Genomic DNA, 24,384 nt, shown 5'->3' on the forward strand with positions numbered 1-24,384 from the left:
CTATGCTGGTTGTCCTCGTTAGGGTCCTGGGTTAAGGCCTGGAGCCTCACCCAGCTGACTTTGGGCCAAAAGCATGGTACACCCCAACCTGGACAATTATCAAGTCAGACCCAAATCACATACAGTATACAGCACCATTATACTCACAGTCACACCTTCGGACAAAATAGAGATTTCAATTAACCTCACATACATGCTTATGGAATATGGGAAGCTTGCGCTGCTATCATCACACAGACGCACCAGCAGATGTAGAAAAGAATGACAACTTCACAGTCTATTTTGTGATATATACCAGACAGCCCAATGTGTTTTTGAAAGATTGAACTTGGATGGAAGGCTTGGATTTATACTTTGAAATTAGAGCAGGAATTTAGTCTTTGAATAAAACAGAGACTCTTATTAGCCGCAGTGTTAATCTGAGACATACTAATAATTGAAACGTTATAGGACAAGACAAGACAGCAATACACAGGCATACTCAAAGAAGTGATGCTTTGCAGTATTCTTACTTCTAAAGAAGCTGGCTTAAGCATGTAAACATCCATGCATCCATTTTCTACCGCTTATTCTCATAGGGTTGTGGGTGTGAACCTATCCCAGGTGACTTCGAGCAAGAGGTGGGGTAACACTCTAGCTTGGTTGCCAGCTAATGACTGGGCATGTACAGTATAGACAAACAACCATTCACAGTCATACGCATTCAGTACAATTTTGAATACTGTATTAAGTTTACCAACCGTGAGTGACTAATACAAATTTAGCTTAGGCTTCATTAGCCAAATGTGAGCTTTTCCCAAAACAAAACAACATTTTGGGGGTATAACAATATTTTGTTACACATGCAGCACAGTAAATGACTGGTTAGTTCACCACCTCACACTGCAGAGGTCCCGGGTTTGAATCCGGGTACCGGCTTTCCTGTGTATAGTTTGCATGTTCTCCCCGTGCCTGTGCGGGTTTTCTCCGGGTATTATGGTTGCCTCCTACATTCCAAAAAAAACATGTACTGTACGTTAATTTAACACTCTAAATTGTCCCAAGGTGTGATTGTGAGTGTTTGTTCATCGATGTATGCCCCGCGATTAGCTGGCGATCAAGTTGTGGTGTACACCGCCTACCGCCCGAAGACAGTTGAGATAATCTCTAGCACTCCCACGACCATAGTAAGGATAAGCAGTTTGAAGAATCAATGAATGGATAATACTGTTATTTAGTACAAGAATTAAGCACGAGAGCAAATTTCATTGATACTGACTCATTTTCATTCTGTGTCCACAGATCTTCAGAAGAGCTGATAAAGACGGTGAGTAGGTGTTGAATTTACTCGCAGCATTTTAGTTTAAAGTAAAACATTGTCATTCATCTCTGTAGTTTCAGGGGGGAAAAAGTCGCAGCGAAATGAAGCAGACACAAATGTGTCACAGGAAACAATAAAACAAAGTCTATATCCATACACATGAAAAATAATGACATAATTACATAAAAATGTTTTGGGGTGATAATTAAAATGGAAAGATATTGAAGGAGGTTGGGGATTATCGCGCATACAATAATAGATTGATGTTGAGGCCTATTATAATTACATGGACCAACTGACTGGGTGTGTGAATTGGGAGGTGTGATATTTTATTTCGATTCTTAATTAATCTCTCTTAAACTACAAAGCAAATAGACTTGGAAATGAAAAAATATATATATAGTGCAACACACGTAATAGTACATTTATGTAATAATATGGATATTTACCCATATTACAAATATAACTTAAATATAAAGGCCAACAAATATTTGAACTATATTTGCAATATCTGATCTTCAGTATTATCAAATGACACGTTACACAGTTAGAGAGATTCATTCATTCCAGTCTCAATGTTCCACCGTCCATCTATCCGCCTTTTTGTCCGGCCGGAACAAATAGTAATCGCCTCTAGGTTGGTCCGCCAATATCTTCGACCAAACTTCAACCAACTGGTTGTTTCAACTGATTATTAGCTTCATGTCTTTAAAATACTTTGTACTTTAGTTTCCATTTTGGTGTGCCACACTGAACAGTGTTGCATATACTTGAACACACACTAAATCTGCTGTTGGGTCTCCCTCTTCACAATACTTTTCCTGACAGTGGCCCTATTGTCATAAAGCTTCTGAAAAGGTTGCAGAGGGCTGTCTAACATGTCAAAATGATTCCCAGTGCATACACAGAGTGTGACATACCCGAAAGCAGAGGTGCCCGAGTCTGGTCGTCTAGAGCCCCGATCCAGCCTGCTTGCTTTACATGTTTCTGTCCTCCAGCACACCTGATTCAAATGATCAGGATCTCGAGCTGATCAGCTGATCAAAAGAACGTGACTATGTATTCCGAGCTCGGTCTCATGATTTTAAGTGTGCAAGGGTGCAAATAGCTAAAAAAAAAAACAGTAAATGGAAGGTTACAGTAATAAACAAATCATCTCAAGTCTAACCATCTAATTACTGTATGTGCCAAAGAGGCCTAAATCTAACAGCAAACCGAGGGCCTGTGTAATTTTTACTACGTGTCCCTGACCCACTTAAAATGGTACCACAACCTACTTTTTGGTTTGACCCACAATTTGGGAATCACTGCTCTAGACTATGTTTCCTACCTACGATAGACAGTGCTGTTATTGGCTTGTGGCTGTGTGTTCATTGTCACCTGAATGGCAGCGGTGATGGCACCCTCCCTAATGTCTCTGCCCAAAGAATCGTCCTTAATTAAAATGAATTCTTAACATCGTTTGCTTGTATGGCCTTTTGTTAGATGATTGTTTCTTGACAACAGAAAGTAGTTTCAGCATTTAAAATGCTGAAACCACTTACTCAACTATCTCCACACTATGCTTGTTCAAAATGCACTTAACTCTTATCTAGTGGTGTTTATATAAGAAGAAAAAACACTTGTGAAGGCTCTCTGTCCATTATCGACAACACTTATCCTGTTCAGGGTCGCAGAGGGATGAAGGCTATCTAAAGTTGACGTTGGACAAAAGGCAAACCCTAACTGGACTGGTCGCCAGTCAATCACAGGTCACTGAACACTCTCACACACACCCCCACACACACCGTGGTTGAGTAGGAACTTAACACCCACACTGCCTGCTCGGAAGCTAGGCGAGTGGACCAGTACATTAGTGTTTGGTCGTTCGCGAACGATTCGTTCAAAAAGAGCAAATCTTTTCAGTGAACGCGAGTGAATGGATCACTTCCTGAAGTGATTCATTCTTTTCTCAGTTCATTTGAGCTCAGCCACGCGCATGTTGTCAATCTTTGCGATTGACCCATCAGCAGCCAACGTCAGATGTAAGCGGGATTTACTGAACATACTGCCACGTTATTGGCGTTCACGAAGGAATCAGTGATGTAATTTCCCGTTCACCAACGATTCGGTGCGTGAACGGGTCGCTGTGGGAATCAGTGATGTCATTTCCCGTTCACCGACGATTCAGTGAGTGAACGTTTCGCTGCAGGAATCAGTGATGTCATTTCCCGTTCACCAACGATTCGGTGAGTGAAGGTGTCGCTGCGGGGATAAGTGATGTAATTTCCCGTTCACCAACGGTTCAGTGAGTGAACGTATCGCTGCCATTTCTCGTTCACGTGAACGAGAACTTTATGCAGTCAGTGAGTGAACCGAGTTTTGCTATGAATGATTCGCCATTCGCCAGGGAAGGAACCACTCACAAACACCACTCCTTTCGTGCTCGCGCGGACAAGCTTTCTTTGGTATCCGTTTCTCCAAGCTAACGGCTAATGTTAAGCCCATCCAAGTACCGGGGTAAGCGCATGAAAACAAATAAGAGCTCTGACAAACTTAAAGTCCCTCGCCAGATCGTGATGAGGCGCCCCGGTCTGCAGCAGCCGGGAGATGACGTTGTTGTCGACATGGGACAACTTTATTGGAAAACATTTACTGTATTACAATACACATATGTGCACTTATGTGGGCTGGATGATTCGGTGAACGATTCTTTTGAACAATTCTTTTTGATGAATTGATTCTAATGATTCAGTTCACTTAAAAAAACTGTTATGCCGATCACTACAGTACATCATCAGTGAAACTGAAACTGGACAACACTTTCTGATGTGTTTTCGTCCCAATAGCTCTTCAAATGGCAGTGTTGAATTCTACCAAAAAAAAGTTGATTCATTATAAAACTTGACAGCGTCGACGTTAGCTTTCAGATACAGGAACAGAAAAATGCCAGGATTCATTTTCCTGGTCATGACCCTATGAGTTCATAGGGCTCAATCCTGCTCAAAACTGCCTCATGGGCCAATGAAAAAGCTGTATGTCAGTCATGCCCGGCCAGTTGAATGACAAATTCGGGGCTCTGGAGAGAGAGCCATCATGACCAGGAAGTCAGACAGACACTCACTTAGAAAACATCCTATGCACTGGACAGGTCACCTGTCAATCACAAAGCCCATATAGACAAATGGGGAAATAGATCATGAATGTATGTGTGTGTGTGTGTGTGTATATATATATATATATATATATATATATATATATATATATATATATATATATATATATATATATATATATATATAGTACATTTTATATAATTGCACCAAACGCAGATTTGCCACTACGCTTATCCTCTCTGGAGCAGCTGTTCTAAAGCTGGAGCACCCTTACGCCTGCTGTGGTTTGATTGGTCCGCCCTAGACATCGTAAGTCTTTCAGCTACTGGTGCAGAAAGACGGCGTCGAAAGGGTAGGGGTTTGGTTGATACTGTGAGGAAAGATGGTTATTATAAGGAAACTTTGATGTATGGAAAGCAGACTGGAAAGGAAGGGGAGAGGAACCAGCAAGTGCAAGTTAAAGAGGAGCTAATTTTATCCTGCCTCTCTTGGGAGAAGACTGGGAAACTGTTTTAATGAGCGGGACATGGAAAGTAAGAAAGGTGCATATTTTAGGGAGCGACACAAAGGGATGTGTGGGGAAGCAAGGAAATGACAACAACAACAACAAAGAAAATGAGCAGAGCAAAAAGAATGAGAATCAAGGAAATGAAAATTTCATTGGACAGACTGACTTTATATTCACAGTTCTAGAACCATCATACAGCAACTGTGACCCTCTATATTATGCATCACTGTGTTCAGCAAGTGCACACAACATGCTTCAGTAGGCATTTTTATTTGTGCTAGTCTGCAATCGAAGCGTTATGCATCAGTGTTTTCAAGATTGTTTGCGTGACTGTATAAGAAGGAGTGTGTGAGTGCACGTGTACTATATGTGTGTAGTAATCCAACTTTAAAGGCATTCTTATGCTGCTAGTGGAGTGTTGCAGTAGCCCTGAACTATGAAATATTCAATTTTCGTGTTTCTTCTTGCGCTACCTCCTTGCGTTGAGCAGGTGTACTTTGAAAACTTAAAGGGGCATTCCATACAAGAGTTAAATAGGTCACTATATTGACTCCAATTTTCCTGAAAGTAATCACGGTTCCCCATGAATGATTGGCAACCATGCCAGGGTGGAGTCTATTTTTCAAGTCAGCTGGGATAGATAGGCATTAGCTCCTTGCGACTCTGTAGAGGATATAATGCATGTACAGTATATAGGATGTGTTTTTGAGAATAAAAGGGTCTCCTATTCTTTGTCCTTCCTCTTGCGTGATATACCCTTGATATATGAAAGATACCTGTACATCACAGACATATTTTGGCAATTTGAATTCATTTTGAAATTTGACCACCTGTATTTAATACAATATACGTAAATAGGCATAATTCTGAAACCCTCTGTGGGAACTAAGAAAATAAACAGCATAGTACAATAGGTTATACAGTAATTCCTACTAAAACATAGGCCAATACAATACATGTTGATGCCATGTTTGATAATTACCAAGTCATTTTGGGACATACAGTATACAAAAGAAAAAGCAGAACATTTTTTAGCTGAACGTTGCCTGGAGTTTGACTTGATTTGCAGACCTTGACCTTGTGATACATTTTGACTTTGTATATAAAGTCGATTATTTTCCGACTTTCAATCAGCGGATGGGTTTTTAATTCTTTGCCCTTCTGTGTCCTGTGACTCATCCACCGTCTGCTAATCGTCATGATTATGCTTGGCATAATGACAGTGAGCAGGCAGGTTTTCGGGAGGCTTGTTTATCTTTGCTGTCAAGACTGGACAGAAACAAGGCATTGCAGCTGACAGCAAACAGTAGAGCGGAGCTGGTTCCTAGTGTGGCAGCAACAAAATCATGAGTGTTGTACCGTATTAAAACATAGACTTGCATGCATTGAAGGGATGTTATCACTATTAGTTTGATGGTTGTTATTACAGCAACCCTTTGAACTACCCTTCAACATGTGGTGGAGTTTTTACTGTTGCAGGGGCCATCCAACTCCAGAATCCACACCGGTTTGGGAGCGCACAGCGCTGACCACTGAGCTAAAAATCTGGGCTGCAGACTCAGCTCAAAACCCAATTAGAAGGCACAGAAAGTGTTTTTTTTTTGTTTTTTTTTCAAAACATGCAGCTCAAATTAGCGACCCTGAAGTGTTCAATTAGACAAGTCCAGATCATTTCCCAATGAGCAAGTACAAACCTACTTTAAAAAACAAAAAAAAAGGGTTTGCTGTGTTTTGTGCGGTCTTAAAACACAGCAAAACCAGCACCTGTCCTGGTCTATGCTTGGTGGGGGTTCAGCGGGATTATTTGTGACTAAATTAGGATCAAAATAATTATTTCAGGATTCATACCTTTGTTCATGTCTTTGTTTAGTGGTTACCCTTGATATTTTCTTAAAGTGGAAGTCAACCCCAACATTTTTATTTACAAGAAATATGTTCTCTGCAGCCCCACTAGTCCAAAAACGGCATTCTGATTAATATTGTGTTTGTGGAATATGTAGTAAAATCCATTTTTGTCCATCTCAGGGGTGGCCATTTTTTCACTTGCTGTCTACTGAAAATGACATAACAGTAGCTCGGGGCTCAGGTAACAACCAATCAATCAAGAAAACAGCTGAGCCGTGATTGGTTTTACCCACCGACCTCATAGATGAACGTAAAGATTTACAGCACAGGTTGCCCTTTGCCATTCCACCTGGCAGTTTTACCTGAACGAAAGGTGCATCAAAGTAAATTTGATGCTGTACTTGAACCATTTGGAGTATCGGCATAATTTTGGTCTCTTTTTGAAGATAACACTTGGAATCTTTCTCCTCAACTGTCAGAATCTTTTAAGTGCTACTGGCACTGAATTATGGAAGTTTGAATACATAGAAGGCCGTGGGTCGTCCGTGGGTCGGCCTTCTTTTATGGATTCAAACTTCCATAAGGGCAGTGGTCTGGTGCACAATCTTTTTTGCTTTACAGACCACTTTCACGTATTTTGACGGACTGTCGTCAAACGCAGTGCAACCAGAGACCGAGCTGACCGTCAGATCCATAAATATATTCACGATTTTCACTTTATTTTTTTGTGTGTGTTCTGTGCGCATTTATCATGACTCTGCGTGTGAATTGTCGAATGTGCGTTTGTGGATCAGCAGACATGCGCATTTATTTTTAACACAAATGCCACGCCGTTTCCAAAACATTCCCACACACAGCCGTTCTCAACATTCACGTGTTTAAAGTGGAAGTCAACCCAAACATATATATTTTTTAAATATGTTCTATACAGGCTCACTAGTTGAAACACGCATTCTGATTATTATTGATTTTGTGGAATATGAGTTACTAGAAGGCCCAGAGAGGGGCCATTTGGCCAAAATACATCCATATAACACATCTCATGGGGCGGCCATTTTGTCACTTCTGTCGACTGAAAATGACATCACAGTTTCTTAGTACTCAGATAGCGACAAATCACAGCTCACCTGTTTTGTGAAGCTGAGCCATGATTGGTCGTTATCTGAGGTCTAAGCAACTGTGATGTCATTTTCAGTCGACATAAGTGACAAAATGGCCGACCTGAGATGGCAAGATTTTCCTGCTTAACTCATATTCCACAAATGCAATATTAATCAGAAGGCCTTGTTTCAACTAGTGGGCGTAGAACATATTCTTGAAAAAATATGTTTGGTTAACATCCTCTTTAAATGTCATCCCTCCACCATCTGCTAGGAGGAAGTGTTGCTGTGTCCATTGAATGGAACGAGCTATCTCCCATTTTTTGTTGAAAAATTGGAAATTGAAAAACAATCCTTTGTCTGATATTTTCTCATGTGTTAATTTAACACAACTTGGGAAACAAAATACGACCATTTCCCTCGAGCTTTTTTTACCTTGACACGGAAGACGTTCTTCTTCCCTGCTACCTCTTCTTCTTCAATGCCGCTGCAGCTTGGGTGCTCTACTAGAGAGTATATATATATATATATATATATGACGTTAATATATATATATATATATATATATATATATATATATATATATATATATTAGGGATGCCATCTGTTCAGTTCTAGCACCCTCTGGTAATTAGTTTATTAGTGCAGTTTAGTATGATGCACATTTTTGCGATTGTTGAATTGATGTTTAAAGGGACACTACATCAGTACTAAAATGCCCACTTCAAAAGACACTGTAGTGATTTAAGGTCTTTTTTTGTGATTAGGTTTACGACAAATTTCCCCGCCCCAAAAAGGGGCGTGGCTTATGTTATGTTTTCGGTCTCAGCGGTCTACGTCACGCGAGGAAGGCATGCTTTGTAATATTGCTCGCTTTATCAGTTCTGTTGTCTAAAACGGTGACCGATCGCCACCAAAATGAAAATGCACATTATTACTCTTACCCACTTCAAACTGTGAAAATATAAAAGTGTTCTGCACAATAGTTTGAATTTATTGACATAAAACGTGATCTCATCATGATCACCTCCACAAAATCAAAAATACCGTGGCGATTGCCCCTCCACTTTCACAAGCTGAAGCGGACAAGAGCATGAATGCGCACACGAACCCCCACTGGTTATATTTTGGACATTTAGCGACGTTAAACTTGTGTCTCAGGAGGGAGAGAGACGCGGCTTGCAGCAGCAGCAGGCAGATTGAAGCCCCCCCGCTTCCCTCCCCGGCTAAAGGTAGCAGCAACTAGCTTTAGGCCGTTAAAACAAAAGGCGTTAGCACAACAACATTAGCTCCTTACTGTCCACCGAGCATGTGGAGGTGAAGATGAGCCTCTGTATTCATGTCGCCTCGCAAGCAGTTGCGTGCGGTGTCCCTGCTTGCTTGCTTGCAGCCGCGACCTGCCTGAGTGAAGCGGCGTGAGAGTGACGAAAGCCCTCATCGAACAGCGAACAAAAAGTTTCGGCGAGGCTGACTGCACAGACGAGTGTGGCCGCATTTGAACGTACCTTTTCGGCTGTTACCTTTCAAATTGGACGGCACGTTCTAAGTCGAAAAACTGGTCCATTCCTCATCCAAATAAATATGCACGTCTACTCATTCCCACTTCAGTCTCTGTAAATATCCTGACTGGTGTTTAATGCCTCACCCGTTTTAACCGTGATCGGCAAAGAAGCAGTGTTTTTTCAAGCAAAGAAGCAGTGTGCGCTCGTCCCAGCCTAAATCTATGTAGCTCTGCTGACTTCCACATTTCCTCATTCTCATATAAATCAGCCACGGAGAGGTTAATCCTTTTGATATGTTGAAGTGAGCATTAGTAGAGATGTCCATATAAATTTTGGTGCCAATTGATCGCCGTTTTTGAATGTTATAAGCAATAAAAGTACAATGATTTCCAATGGAGGGTTTGGAATTGGTTCCTCGCATGACTCCGGCCGAACATGGATAGAACGCTAGGGGGCGCGTCCATTCTCCTCATTAACAAGGGGCGTTATTCATGAAGTTACTTATTTACTAATTTCTCCAAAATTAATGGATAAAAGAGAAAATGGCAACACTTTTCATTTTCCTGATCAAAAGATATATGAAATGAACTTGTTAGTGAATACGTGCCCATCCCGGCCCCACCGTCACTTTAAGACCCACGCTAATCGCCAGATGAAGAGGGAACATAACACATTTGAGTTCCTCCACAAATTGACCCAATTCACAATGTGTGCGTGCATTAACAAGTAAGTGCCTCAATATTAGGCGTTCGGTCATTGTAGGTGTAGGTTATATACATTGAGGTTCATGTTAACTGTACTATTTGAACTATCCATCCATCCATTATCGATACCGCTAATCCTCACAAGGGTCGCGGGGCGTGCTGGAGCCTATCCCAGCTGTCTTCAGGCAGTAGGCGAAGGACACCCCGAATTGGTTGCCAGCCAATCGCAGGGCACACAGAGTAAAGTATCGGTAAAGTCCGTTCTCGACGCCAGTTGGCTGACTGACCGACTGGGATCACGTGAGTCGATTAAATATGCAGAACGGAGGGCCAATCGCTCGGCACACAGAGACAAACAAACATCCACACTCACAATCACACCTAGGGGCAATTTAGAGAGTCCAATCAACTTACCATGCATGTTTTTGGAATGTGGGAGGAAACCGGAGTACCCAGAGAAAACCCACGCAGGCACTGGGAGAACATGCAAACTCCACACAGGGAGGCCGGAGCCAGGATCGAACCCACGACCTCTGAACTGTGAGGCGGACGTGCTAACCAGTCGACCACCGTGTCGCCCTCTATTTGAACTAAACTATGTAAAATTTGGACCACAACTAATCAGCAACTACCTGCTATGTTTGTTGAAAGTCATATTATATTGCTTTGGTGTTGTCAGAGTGAAGTTATGGAAATATTTGTGTTCAACATCCATGTGGGTGTGCTTCCATTCAGGATTGGGGCTTGGGAGAGTTCTTTAAACACATTCATATTCAATACTTGAATATTCAACATTTTTACATTAGCCAAGCATAAATTGAAGGCTAAATTAAATGAATTGAAGGCTGATGAAAGTAATTCAACATCTTCCTCACTAGGTCACCAGATTGTCATCAACTTGCCAAATGACATGAACACAGGAAATGCCTAGTGGAGTATATCGTGGTTATCTACTATCTATCAGGCATGGAATCTGAATGTTTTGATTTTAAGACCGTGATGTTTAAGAAAATGTTAAAGCATTATATTAATTTTTGGAATAGAATACAATACAATAGAATAGAATAGACATATAGCAGGGAATCACTATATTCGTCCATCCATTAGCTGTGTCATCTTCCAAACCGCTTATCCTGTACAGGGTCGCGGGGAGGTGCTGGAGCCTATCCCAGCTGACAATGGGCGAAAGGCAGAGCACACCCTGAACTGGTCGCCAGCCAGTCGCAGGGGACACACAGACACCGCCGCTGAGCGGGAACCGATCCAAACGCTGCCTGCACACAACGCAGGCGTGTGTACCACTACACCATCAGTGACTCCACTATATTCGTTGTATTTTATTAATCACAGAAACCTGGTTACAAACTCAGATTTTCGACACTTCAGTGCAATTACCTGAGGCTAACTGCAGCACAAAATGAACTTTCAATGCCAGATTAAAATGGTTGGATGGATAGTAAACGCTATGACACTGCGCTGTGTCATTACTGTCATAATAGTAATTAATACTTGTTGGAATACAAATGGCCACAGCTCGAAGTGTAGCTAAGGTGAATGATATTTTTAATCGTTTGCTTTTATTTTGGGACTTGACATGGGACATGTCGTCACGTGAAAGTAACCATTAGCACTGACATGTCTGGGGTCTTGCATGTATTTAAAACTGTGTGTGCACGTGTATCTGTGTGCAGTGTGCATTGTTGAAATGTCACTGCTAAGTAAATAATTTAGTGATTTATTCTTTACCGCATTCATATTTAATATATAATATACAGTAAAACACTCCGATGTCCAGTCCTGCTATAGTGTTCTTGACAGAATATTAAAATTAGGAAAATTAAAATAAATTGTTCAGGAAGTCAATTTCTATAGGTTGGCAGCTGTGTGAATGTGATGTGGTCAAAAAATTTGGCGCACCAGTGCAACCAGTGGAAAAAGTTAGTCCTGAGCCCTGCCAAACTAACGTGCACTCAGTGATTCCGTAACATTTGGCAGCTCTGCGTTTTGTCACATAAATGCTGGCCCTTTTGCAGTTTTGCGTTTCAATGGTGTCGTTTTATGAGCAAAATACACATTTTACATCACAAACTGTGATGCGAAAATGCTTATTTTGAACCTCGAGTATATAATATTGCAAACTATGGTGTGGCAGCGACCAACACACTACAGTGGTTTGAAAAAGTGTTTGCGCCCCTTCCCGATTTCTTTTTTTTTTTTTTTTTGCATATTTGTTACACTTAAATGGTTCCCATTAACAAACCAATTATATTAGAAGTGAACACAAAATGCAAGTTTTTATTATTAAGGGAGAACAAATTCCAAACTTTCATGGCCCTGTGTGAAAAAGTGGTTGCCCCCTAAGCCTAATACTGTATGTAGGTCGGCTCTTGTCAAAAAAAATTCACACGTCGGAATTTCAGCACTTCGCTGGAGTGGCATGTAGCGCGAAATGAACCGTTGCACCACACTGAAAAACACAAACATGTACATCATTTGCACATTACTAAAATATAGGAAACTGACATGTTTTTTTTAAATAATCGCTTCTTGTCCTCAAAAATGACACCAGTGTACCACAATTTTAATAATGTGCAACCAATGTGAATGTTCAAATTAAGTAAATTCAAATGACTTATTTCAGTGAAGTCTGACGTCAAGAACACTGGAGCAGGTTTTTGTCCAGTATGTCTCTGTACATTGCTGCATTCTTCCATCCTTCAATCCATACTGGGCGTCTCCACATTCATGCCACTGAAAAACATCCCCAACCGCATGATGCTGCTTCGCTGTGACAATGGTATTGGCCAGGTGATAAGCAGTGCCTGGCATTCACATCAAAGAGTTCAATCTTTGTCTGATCGGCCCAGAAACTTTTGTCTCTTATGGTCTGGGAGATTTTCTTTAAGCAAAGTCCAACAACACTTTTTATTCAGGAGTGACTATATCATACTATGGTTGGTGGATAGCTGCAAAGATGGTTTTCTTACTGTGTAAGGTTCTCCTCTTTCCACAGAGCCATTTTAGAATGACCATCGGATTCTTGATGACCTTACTAACTTAGGCCCTTCTCCCCCGATCATTCAGTTTAGCCAGGCACCCAGCTCTATAAAGTGTCCTCATGGGTACAAAATCATATTCACTGAAGCAGAGGAAGTGTCTGTGGAAGTATCTACTTCAGTGCTTGAAAAGTGAGGCGTGTCAGTGTCACAACCAGCAGGGTTGCTATGGTGAGCAAAGCTACAGTGGTTTACTGGCAGCCCTTGATGATCAGAAGCTGCTCAGTGTTTTTTCTCCATCTCCGAACAGAATCTGGCTGCAGCTGTCGATTCCACACTTCTTCTTTCCTAATGAGTTAACGGTTGGGAGCTTCCACTCAGTGGAGAATGTGTGTGCTCTGGTTAGAAGCTCTGCACACCCGCAGTGTATATTTTTAGAAGAGTGGGGGTCTTCTGTTATGAGATGAAAGCACCAGGGGGACTTAAGACATGACATTTACATGCCATCATTAGCTACATGGCCTTGCTAGGTGTGTCTGAATTTTTGTGTGTGATGTGCATGTAATAAATAATTAACTGTCTCACGCCCAAGAGTGCCATTTTATTTATTCATTCATTTATTTTTACAAAATATCTTTATTACTAGATGTTAAACTGCAAGGATTAGGAGTGAATGAGGTCTGAATAGAATGCATAAAGTCCAAGCTAATACCAACCTCATAATTTGCTTTTTATGTGGAGCACCTTTTACCTCTGTTCAGATCAGCGTACAATAACCCTCAACACCAAACACCACTCTGTTGCCCCTGGTTACAACATTTATTTGTTCTCCTCCCCGCCCCAAGTGTCATTCTGACCTACTGTTTCCATAGCAACAAAGATAACCCCTGCTTAACCCAGGTAATTAGTTCTGGGTCAGAGTCTTCCACTTTTATCAGGTCAAAATGTGACTCAATTTGTGGTGAGACAAAATTAAGAAAACTCAACTTGTGTTTAGAAAATGCTATATTATAACTTGGATGATAAATAGGGATCCTTTTATTAATTAAAAATTAACCTATGAAAGCGACACCTGATTGGGCTGAACATTGGCATTTATATAATAGGTATGTAAACATGTAATGTAAAACTGATGCTAGCACTGAAATTAACCTCCAGGAAAACTCTATAGTGATTTCAGGTTTATTTTTTGACAAATTTTAACACAAATTGTAATGCCCCCAGATTGTGAGGAGACTACTTGATTGACACATCAGACAGGCCACGTCAGTAAGGAGGCAAGCATTATAATATTATTTCCTGGCTTGGTTTGTCACGTTTTGCTGTCACCAAGTGTCTGAAACGGTGAATAATCGCCACCAAAATTCATGTGCACATTTCTATCCTATTCTTGTCCACTTCAATCTATGAAAATATAAAAGCGATCAGTACACTATTTTGAAATGCTATAGACATTCCATCTGAGCTGCTATGAGGAAAAAACATTATCAGCTCATCAAAATAAAAAAACATTGAGATGTTCCTTTTTACATTTTTACAGGTTGAAGTGGACAAGAGCGGGAAAGTGCATATCAATTTTGGTGGAGATTTGTCACTGTTTTCAGACATTTAGTGAGTTTTGTTAGACTCTATAGGCAGGCAGGCTGACAGCAAGCTCCCGTTAGCTCTAGAAGAGGAATTTCTGTCACCAGACAATAAAGTTTTCTGTTGTATTCTTATTAAAGAAAACAAATTTGGAATGAGAGAAACTGAATGTTAAGCTGCTCATTTCCTCATTCGCTTTCAAATTAGTCATGGAGAGACTAATCCTTGAAGTAGGCATAAGAGAGATTGCTGCTATCGTAAAGAATTGTCGGTTATATCCTTTAGTAAAGGTTGGTCAGGAGTAACCGATGCTAAAGTGGGCTTAAAGGTTGCACCCAGGCGCCTTTCGTAAGCATTTGCAGCATTCAAATGACGCTATCCTCCATGTACTTCTTGTTCCTCTCACTCGGATCTGATAGGAAAGGAAACTTCCTATGCAATGAGAATTCAAATAGGCCCCAAGACATGGGAAGGGGGAGCGGGTCTTGCTATATTGTTAATCAGAAAGGGGTGTCTTGAGAGTAGTTAGTTATTAACTGATTCTCCAAAACAACTTGATGAAATTGAAAATGTAAGCTAACAAAAGCTGATAAAAAATGAATACATAGATTGGACGGATGATCCCTTCAGTGTTGTTCTTGTCCCAGTAAGGTAGCAAGAAATCTAGAGAGGATGATGTAAACATTCTGCACTATATTATTCACACTTGATCATCTTTACATTTTAATAAATGATTGTGACATTGAGTGACATCATGGCCAATCAGTGGGCTTGCTGTAATTAATATGTCATTTGTTAAATGACTGGAAATCCAACGAGCTACAGTCCAGGCAAGCATGCAGGACGGCAATACTTTAAACAGAAATATATCATAGCACTGTGGAGGGAGACATATAACCTTTATAAATAAATTAAATTTAAAACAAAATTATACCTAACTTGTATCAGCACCAAATTGCACAGCTTCAGATCCCCATTTCTTTCTTGAAAATATTATGGAGAGGAGAAAAAAAGAATTGGATGATCCTTTTATAATTACGGTAGTTCTTTCTTGGCCTGTGCTGGTTAAGGCAGGGAGGTGGTCGACTGGTTAGCATCTCCGCTTCAACAGTGCAGCAGTCGTGGGTCCGAATCCAGCCCTGGCCTTCCTGTGTGGAGTTTGCATGTTGTGCTTGTGTGGGTTTTCTCCGGGTACTCCGGTTTCCTCCCACATCCCAAAAACATGCGTGGTTAGTGGAACACTTTGTCCCTGGTGTGATTGTGAGTGTGAACATTTGTTTGTCTCTGTGTGCCCTGCGATTGGCTGGCAACCAGTTCAGAGTGTACCCCGCCTACTGCCCGAAGACAGCTGGGATAGGCTCCAGTATGCCCGCAAGCCTCGTGATGTTAAGCAGCTCAGATAATGGATGTATGCATGGATGGTATTGGTTAAGTTTGTTTTGTAAAGTTGTGCAAATGAACAAGCAAACAAATGGAACCATTGTTGGAGGTATTAATTGGGCCAGTTGAAGTCTACAGAGCGTATCTAAGCCAAGTCTGTGCAGAGACCCATGCGACTCTGGCACTAAACAACTAGTCTGTTTTGGTAAAGCTTTTTAATCTTATTGGCATTCTAATCTCACAGTACATTTTCCTCCTGGAGCTGCACTTCAACTCTGAGATCACAGGTGATGACATGTTACTGCCAGACTTTGCAGTTGTTGTCATATTCACCAGCTGGCATATAATATAACATCTGTCACAGCACAATTTGTTGAAGCGTTTCCAGTCAGTTCAAAATAAATTGTTGCTTTGAATTGTCAAATGAGCAAATGAGCTGGCTTCACTCTGCCCTTTATTTTTCAATACAAATGTTGGTTTCCTCTTGTGTGTGTTAGCGGTGATACCGTATTTTCTATGGTACATCTTATGTAGGATCACTGCCAGTTCTTTGTGACTGAGAATGAATATGCATGAGCTAAATGGATTCATTTTTACATACAGTATACTGTATGTCTCTTGTCTCTATACACATCACACTGACATGATGACATAAATTAAATGACTGACAGTGACTACGTTTACATGTCGTCAATTACCCATTTAAAACCTGAATATTGGCAGAATTTTGTTTTTTAAAGAGCAGTAAATGGGTGCAAAAACCTGAATATGTTCTTATTTGGGTTTTTAAAAAATACAATATGACCCCTGGGTTCTCCCTTTTCCAACCCGAGTATTGGGTCATGCAAACACGATCAGGTTGCCTCTTGTCGAACGGGGCATTGGTTTGTGTTCTGTAAATGTTTTGCTATATCCACAAGGAATCTTGGTTTTTGTATACGTGTGTGTGTGTGTGTGTGTGTTTTTTTTCCAGAAAAGCATTAAGAGTTTTTCAGCATCAAAGTTGAACTGGTGCATACCCAACTGCAGCCTTAGGGAGGTAATTAAACATGCTAAGTATTGTTGTACCGATACGATACTGGTACAGCATTAAAACGCTGGTATCGGCATCGGTGAGTACTAAAAAATAAAGTGCAGATGCTGGTTCTCGATACTGATATCATTCTTTGAACACAGCGCGCATTTTTGAGAGCCGCACACGGAAGGAAAATACGAAGAGAAGCCTTATCCGGTGTTAGCGTTATTGGTCATCGGTCTACTTATGTCTAGTTGAAAAAGGTCACTGTTTATTCACCACATGTATTCTGTGTGTCTATGTTACTACAGATACTTCACAAGTGATGATTTAAATATGAATAATTTTACATCCAAGCGAGTATGTAATTTTAATGTTGCAAAACAGTGGGATAAAAAAATTGCATTATAGTTGTGTTCATGGAGCTTATTGTAAAGGAAAATACACATAGAGTATACTGTATATTCACTGTATATTATAACACACAGTAATTGGCTCTGCTTTGCATTCCAGTTGAACCACACTGAGAGCTGAGTTCAACAATTGTCAAAATGTTAACTGTGTGTGTTTTGCTGTTTCTTTTGCTTTCAATTGCTTTTTGACACTCCGTCTAAACAAAGAACCACCCTTAACAAGAGGTGTTCAGCGAAGAAGAACATAAGATGAGAAGTAGTAAAATATACCTCTATAATAATGACACAATACTGCTGGAAGGAGTGGATTGTTTCTATTTCCATTATATGCTTGGGAAAAACAGTTTTGATCAGTGGTCTCCCTTAGTGGTTGCATTATTAGAGAAATGAATGACACATTATCTGCATTCACATTTTCTTGGAACTATTCACATTGTATAGCCCACCAACAACCTCACTTGACTCCCCCCCCCCCCCAAAAAAAAAACCAACAACAACATAGAGGGTGGTGCGACAAGTAAAGCTCATGTTTCTCTATGTATCTGCATTGTGTTAGATCTAACTTGCCAAGCATAGTTCCCCTATTTCAGCACAGATAATGGGACAAAATACTGTTTTTTTTTTTTTAAATAAGACACAAACAACCTGAAACAAATAAGCAAATCATGACCAAGTGTAGCAAATCCTGTAAAGCTGGGCAAAAGGAATGAACAATTCAGACAGACTACCTTTCATCTTGCCATTCCACAATTCGATCAGGTAGCGCTTCTATTTGTCTGGGTATTTTCATGAATTTTGGGTCAACAGCAAACCCTTTTGAAAAATAAACCCACCATGACCAGCCATAAAGCAGACCCAAATGTTTGAGCCACACCTTGCATAGATGGACACAGGTATGATAACCCACACTAGTAGAAGGAGAACTTGCAATCTCCACCCAGGAAGGCCTGAAACAGGATCTGAACGTATGGATTCCAACCAGAATTTAAAGCACAAGTGTCAAATTCAAGGCCCAGGGGCCAGATCCGGCCCACAACATTTTATGAAGGCAAATCATGTGTGTTGACTTGACGTTTCTTTGAAATTGTCTTCAGTGTTAACACAACATTGAAATTTCAAGCATTTGTTACCAATCCTTCTTTTAAAACAGATTGGAAAATAGTTGAACAAACTATTAACTATAAACTAGCTAACCATCAATTTGTTTTGTATAAGGCGATCGATCATACATTTACATGGGTTCACAGTTGTAACGGCCCTCTGAGTGAAATCAGAACTATGATGTGGCCCGCGACAAAAATGTATACATATCGTAACTGTCCTGTGAAAAATAGTGTCCAATTTTGCAATTTTTTAAATTTTAGATTAATGTAATTTCTGTAATGCGGAAACACCATTCAACATTAAAAAAAAGGAAAAAAAATGGAAATAAATGTTTTTTCACAGCACAGCAAAGATATACAGAAAAATAAGCCAAAATTGGAAAAAAAAGCGGTTGGAAAGATGCATGTATGTCTGGTTTATGGTTTGCACATTTGGCTCACTCTCAAAGGTTCTGGATTCAAAACTTGGCTCTGATCTTTCTGTGTGCAGTCTCCATGTTTTCTCCACACTTACATTGATTTTCTCCAGGTACTCCAGTTTCCTCCTACATTCTAAAAACATGTATGACAGGTTCGTTGAAGACTCTCTACTGCATTTACTGTCTACATATGCCCTGCGATTGACTACTGACCTGTTCAGGATGTACTCCACCGCACGCCCAAAGCTGGGATAGATAACTGCTAACCTATGAGCCTGTACAGGACAAGCAGGAGAAAATGGATGCCTAATTGGATGGATGGATGGATGGATGGATGGATGGATGGATGGATGGATGGATGGATGGATGGATTACTCCAAACATGTTCATGCCTTCTTCTGCTTGGCACATGGCATATCCACACAGAGACAGAGACAGGTTAGACCCAACGTTGGTAATTTCACAGATGACAGAACTGTGACAAGAATGGCTGCGCCCCTGTGGGAGTGGTCACAGGAGACTTCAAATGGACAGCAGTGGGTCTGTCTTGTGCCACACTACACATTCTTATCGTCATGACGATATTCGATAGCCGAATCGTCATAACTGATGAAACCCGAACCAAAGAGTGTTGAAAGTTAGACGGGTTAAATTGGGGCCTGTTACAATAGACATGTGAAAAAGGTCTAGTGATTTGAAGCAATGCATGCTGCTTGATGTAAACAGTGCTTGAGTCGTCCACTTGGAAGTGATACATACTGCACATAACATAAGTTACGCCAAATAACATGTAACAGAGGCGTAAAAGCACTTAATTGTGTCACACATATCAGCCTATCTAGTTGTACAATACGGGCAAATCCTCCACTGCAAATTCATTAATCTGCAGTGTCGCTATGGCACCATGTTAACAACAACAAGATGGACACGACATGCTAAACTGACTTGGTTTCACAAAGTGACATTCTATTATCTGCCATTAAACACCATCACGCTGCATTAAAAAGCACCGTTGTGGGCAATGGCAGTCAATTATTGGCGGGTGGAGTAGTATATCTGGCTGTTAACAGGAACCATAAAACCATTTGTGCAAATGAGACCTCCCTAAGGGAGCAGGAGAGGCTGCGAGTGGGTTTCAGGTAGTTGGATGTGCAGTGAAGGCAGACATTGAAATATCTCCTCTTTCAATCCGTACTAAAATACTGCAATTATCCGCCATCACAGAGGACAAATCATCATCAGGACAAAATCCCATCGCATCCCCCAAAACACACATATACAAAGTTCCTCATGAGGCTGCAGATAAAGCACATCGTCTCCTCCCAGTAAATCAGCCGTGCAACATTGTGTGCTGCTACACTTCTCTAATAACATGATTATGTTCAGCCAGCAGATTGATGATGATTACATATTACTGTATTCTATGCTCCCCTTTGGCATAAAATAGATAAGAGTGAAGTGAAGGTGATCATCTACCGTGACTACATTTACATGCGGTCGATATTCGGGTTATGGTCAAAATTCAGAAATCGGAGTCATTCGGAATTACCCGTTTACAAGGCTTGAGTGGACAGAGTTACCCCGCACATTTAAATAACCCGATTGAAATGGTGACACACGGACGTCATGACACAATTATACCCCATCTCCACTTGTTACTTACTTCCGTCAATAAAACACATTATATTCATCTCACTCAACTCACGAATGAAGCAAACGGTTTCCTCCTTGCTTTAAAAGTGTGGTGTTGTACTTACTCTCACTTTTGCCGTGTTTTGGTTATCACTAAACGCGTATTTCCAGTGCGCTCATATAAACACTTTCTCCAATACAAAGACCAATATTCCTTGCGGTTGAGCATGCGCAGAGTGTCCCGTGCATTCGGGATATTCCAATCACCATATACATGCACGTATGTTTGGGTTGGAAAGGGAGTCACCGAGGCAAGATATTTGGAATTTATAAAACCCGAATAAGGGCATAGTCGGGTTATTGTGTGTGTTTGCATGGCTTTTAAAAACCTGAATACTGCCAATATTTGGGTTTTATAAGTTTTTTGGCTGCATGTAAACGTAGTCACTGTCTCATCTCTTCATCTAGAAAGACAGACCGATGCAAGTTGTTTACACACAGGAAATTATCTTTCACTGAGGTAATGAGACATAATCACAAAGAATAATTGTATTCCAGTTCCAGTTAAACTTTGTTTTATAAATTGTTTGGTTTTACTTTACTGATGGTTAAACTCAACTGCATTTGTATTTTTGTACGGAAAGCTTTAGCTCTACTACTTTCGCCCTTGGAAGACTTGGAAGATCTGACTGGTCTTGCTACTGGTTAAAATGTCAATTCAAAGTGTTGAGTTGACATTTCTATGACTAGGATCTGACATGAATGTTTTAATCTTGGTGAAATCGTGACAAGCAGACATTACAGATGACATTTAGAGCATTGTATTACAATGTTTTACTCTGACATAATGGACATAGTTTTGAAATTGAAATACAGTACTCTGCTTGATTTAATAGTATACATGTATAAGGGGGAGACTTACTGAATGTGCAGATTGGAAAATTATCCTGACAAGATTAATTACAAAGTGTACAATGTGTGCTGTAATGCAATCATATGTTTTTCTTCCTTTTTGTTGGGTGCATTTTACCCTTCAATCTGGTTTCAATTCAAGTTTATTACAATTATGAATACAAATGTATAGTAGATCTGGACAGTATTCATCCCACTTCACTTTTCCCACATTTTATGTTACCTACATCGTTTATCCTGTCTTATTCAAACAAACCTTCAAAATGTATGGTTAAAATGTTCAACCCTGGTTTATTTGAAAAATGTTCCCACGTGTTTAGGAGATTTCACTTTTTTTTTTTCATTGTATAATACGCCATCCATCTTGCCACCCTACCACACCTCTCTAAAAGATTCAATATCAAGGTTTGGTCCAATTCCAAATTGTGTGACTTAATAACATCACGCTGGAGGTTCAACTATTATGCTGTACGACTGTCACGAACTTGCAAGACAAGAAATAATTTGTTCAAGATTTAAAGCCCAAACAAGATTGTACCCTGGTAGTGCATTTTGCTGTCTTGCTACCTAACAGCCGTCTGTCACTCTAAATATGGAGAGGTGAAACAATCCGCTTTCTTCATTTAAAACAATGCTTGAGCAGGTGTTGAGTGAGATGCAAAATCATTTGTTTGCGGCGTGTGTATTCCTGGCTGGATTTGATGACTGGTTGGGGGAAAGGAAAGAAGCTGACAGATCAGTGACATTAAGTTTTGTCCCTCGTTTGTCATCTGCTGTGTATGCACACACACCCAAACAATGTGTGAGACAAGACATTTGATAATAAGGCAGAGGCAGAGATAAAGGATCTTTAAGTTGGATTAAGAGTTGGTGGAATGAAGTCAGACAAGAAGATGAAGTACGAGAACAGTTGTGTGTGAATGCGTGTGTGTGCGTAAGTGTGTGTGTGTGGGGGGGGGGGTGTATGAGTGTGTGTGTGTGCACAAGCATGCATGTGTTTTATTGGTTTAGTAGGAGAAATATGGTGGCGCCCTCATTCTGAAAGCAGGGTCACTTCTCCATTATTCCTGTTGCTATGACAACACATCATGCAGAGCCCCAAATCTAAAGCTTAAACAGCATGAGGGAAGAGAGAAGACATTGGGGGGGGGACAAGACCAACAATAAACAAAAATAAATAAATAAATAAAACCCAAAATTTCTAGTGTTTTAAGCCTCTAGGACAATAATTGTAATAAAGAAATAATGCGAATGAAGGTTTTGTCATCTTGTCTAGTTGTGACAATGTGTGAAGAATGTGGGATACAACAGGGATAACAAGAGATTGTGCTTCTTGTAGATTGACACTGGGGAAAAAAAACATTACCTCAGAGGACATACAGACCATCTCTCTCTCTCTCTCTCTCTCTCTCTCTCTCTCTCTCTCTCTCTCTCTCTCTCTCCCTCTCACTCTCTCGCAAGCATGCGCACAGAGATGCTTTCACTCCACTCTTGAGTGTTCACCCTTAACTCTTGGCATCATTGCAGACCACAGATTAGTCAATTTCTTTGTGAAAGGTAGCAGAGGAGAATTAATAACATTTCTTCTCTTGACACACATGAATCAGCTTCTGTTGGCAATGTTCAGCGTGCAAATTTGTATGTAAAATAGTTTAAGGTGTTCTTTAAGTTATAATAGTGGAAGCTTTGGAGTCAAATTCTGCTGAAATCGTGCAATTCCAAATATGACCAGAGTCCTTAGGGATGATATGCCTCCAAACTTTAGTTGAATATACTGTCATCATGATGTCACAAAAGACCTCAACATGTCATCTAAAACAGCATCTTGCAGTATTTTGATTTTTCTGTGCCATTTTGGAACATCTACTGCAGCCTCAGTGGTGCGATAAGACAAAATGTTATATCTGTCCACATTCAAAGAAGTGGGACTTAACTTTTCCTAGCAAAGAAAGACCTACAAGGTTAAGGCAGAGTGTTTGTTTTTTGTAATCTTACAATGCTAATTGAGGTAACGTATTTTCCACTTGTAACACATATCTTATGAAAATAACCTTTACCTTGTGCTTTCTTAAACAAGATTAACAACTCAAGATGAGAATATCTGTAGTGATGGTGAGCTGAAGCCTCATGAGGCATCGAACCACTCGAACCAGCTGGTTCAAGAATGGGTTCAAGTCTCTAAGCGTCATGTACACGTGAAACTGACAGGTGTTTATAATCACAGGCAACTGTACCTTCACCATTTAGCCATTTATCGGCTGGTCAATAATAGATTAAAGTACATGTCGAAGGGGTATCCTGGATAGAAGGGGCATATACTTTTGAGAAAAGTCCATCCACATACAGAATATGAAAAGATTTTGCGTTTTGTACAATAGTTTGTGCCTTCCCTAGCAGTTATAAGGTGATTCTGCGAGCCAGCGGAACGGAATTTTACAACAGTGGTTACTGCATTGCCCGTACGCCACATGCATGAGGTGCGTGCATTTGCACACTTTTTGCTGGTTCAGCAGCTGCTGCTGCTTCTTCAGGTGAGCGGGGTAACAGTCATTGTACAGTACTAGGCTCACAAGAACGGTTCTTGTGCACTCAAAATATCCTTTTGTATGCAACGTTTTCTCTTATATGCTTATAATTGTGGCGCAAATCTAACGGCGTACTGCAGCTTCTCCCTACAGCAAGCCCGATCCCGGAGTCTGGGTTTTCTGTCTGATTTTGTTCTATCAAACGTTTTTTCAAACATATTTTTAACAGTATTTGATATTGATCACGTGTCTACCGATATATCGGAATACCCAACATATCAGCAAGCCAGTATACAAATATGTTGAGGCTACTGTTGCAGGCTTGCTTCTTGTGCTTTGCTGCAGTAATGT

General features: G+C 40.5%; 1 protein-coding gene across 3 annotated transcripts in view; it reads left to right on the forward strand.

Moving 5' to 3' along the window:
- The window catches only part of necab2 (N-terminal EF-hand calcium binding protein 2), a 172,427-nt gene that overhangs the window by 8,275 nt on the left and 139,768 nt on the right, over positions 1–24,384 (forward strand). For all 3 annotated transcript variants that reach the window (XM_086027938.1, XM_086027936.1, XM_086027937.1), the window contains exon 2: positions 1,282–1,306. In XM_086027938.1, the coding sequence (XP_085884064.1) occupies positions 1,282–1,306 (25 nt within the window). The remainder of the gene's footprint in view (positions 1–1,281; positions 1,307–24,384) is intronic.

This window comes from Filicampus tigris, chromosome 4 (genome assembly GCF_054856515.1).
Source record: "Filicampus tigris isolate MCC_2025a chromosome 4, RoL_Ftig_1.0, whole genome shotgun sequence".
NCBI lineage: Eukaryota > Metazoa > Chordata > Actinopteri > Syngnathiformes > Syngnathidae > Filicampus > Filicampus tigris.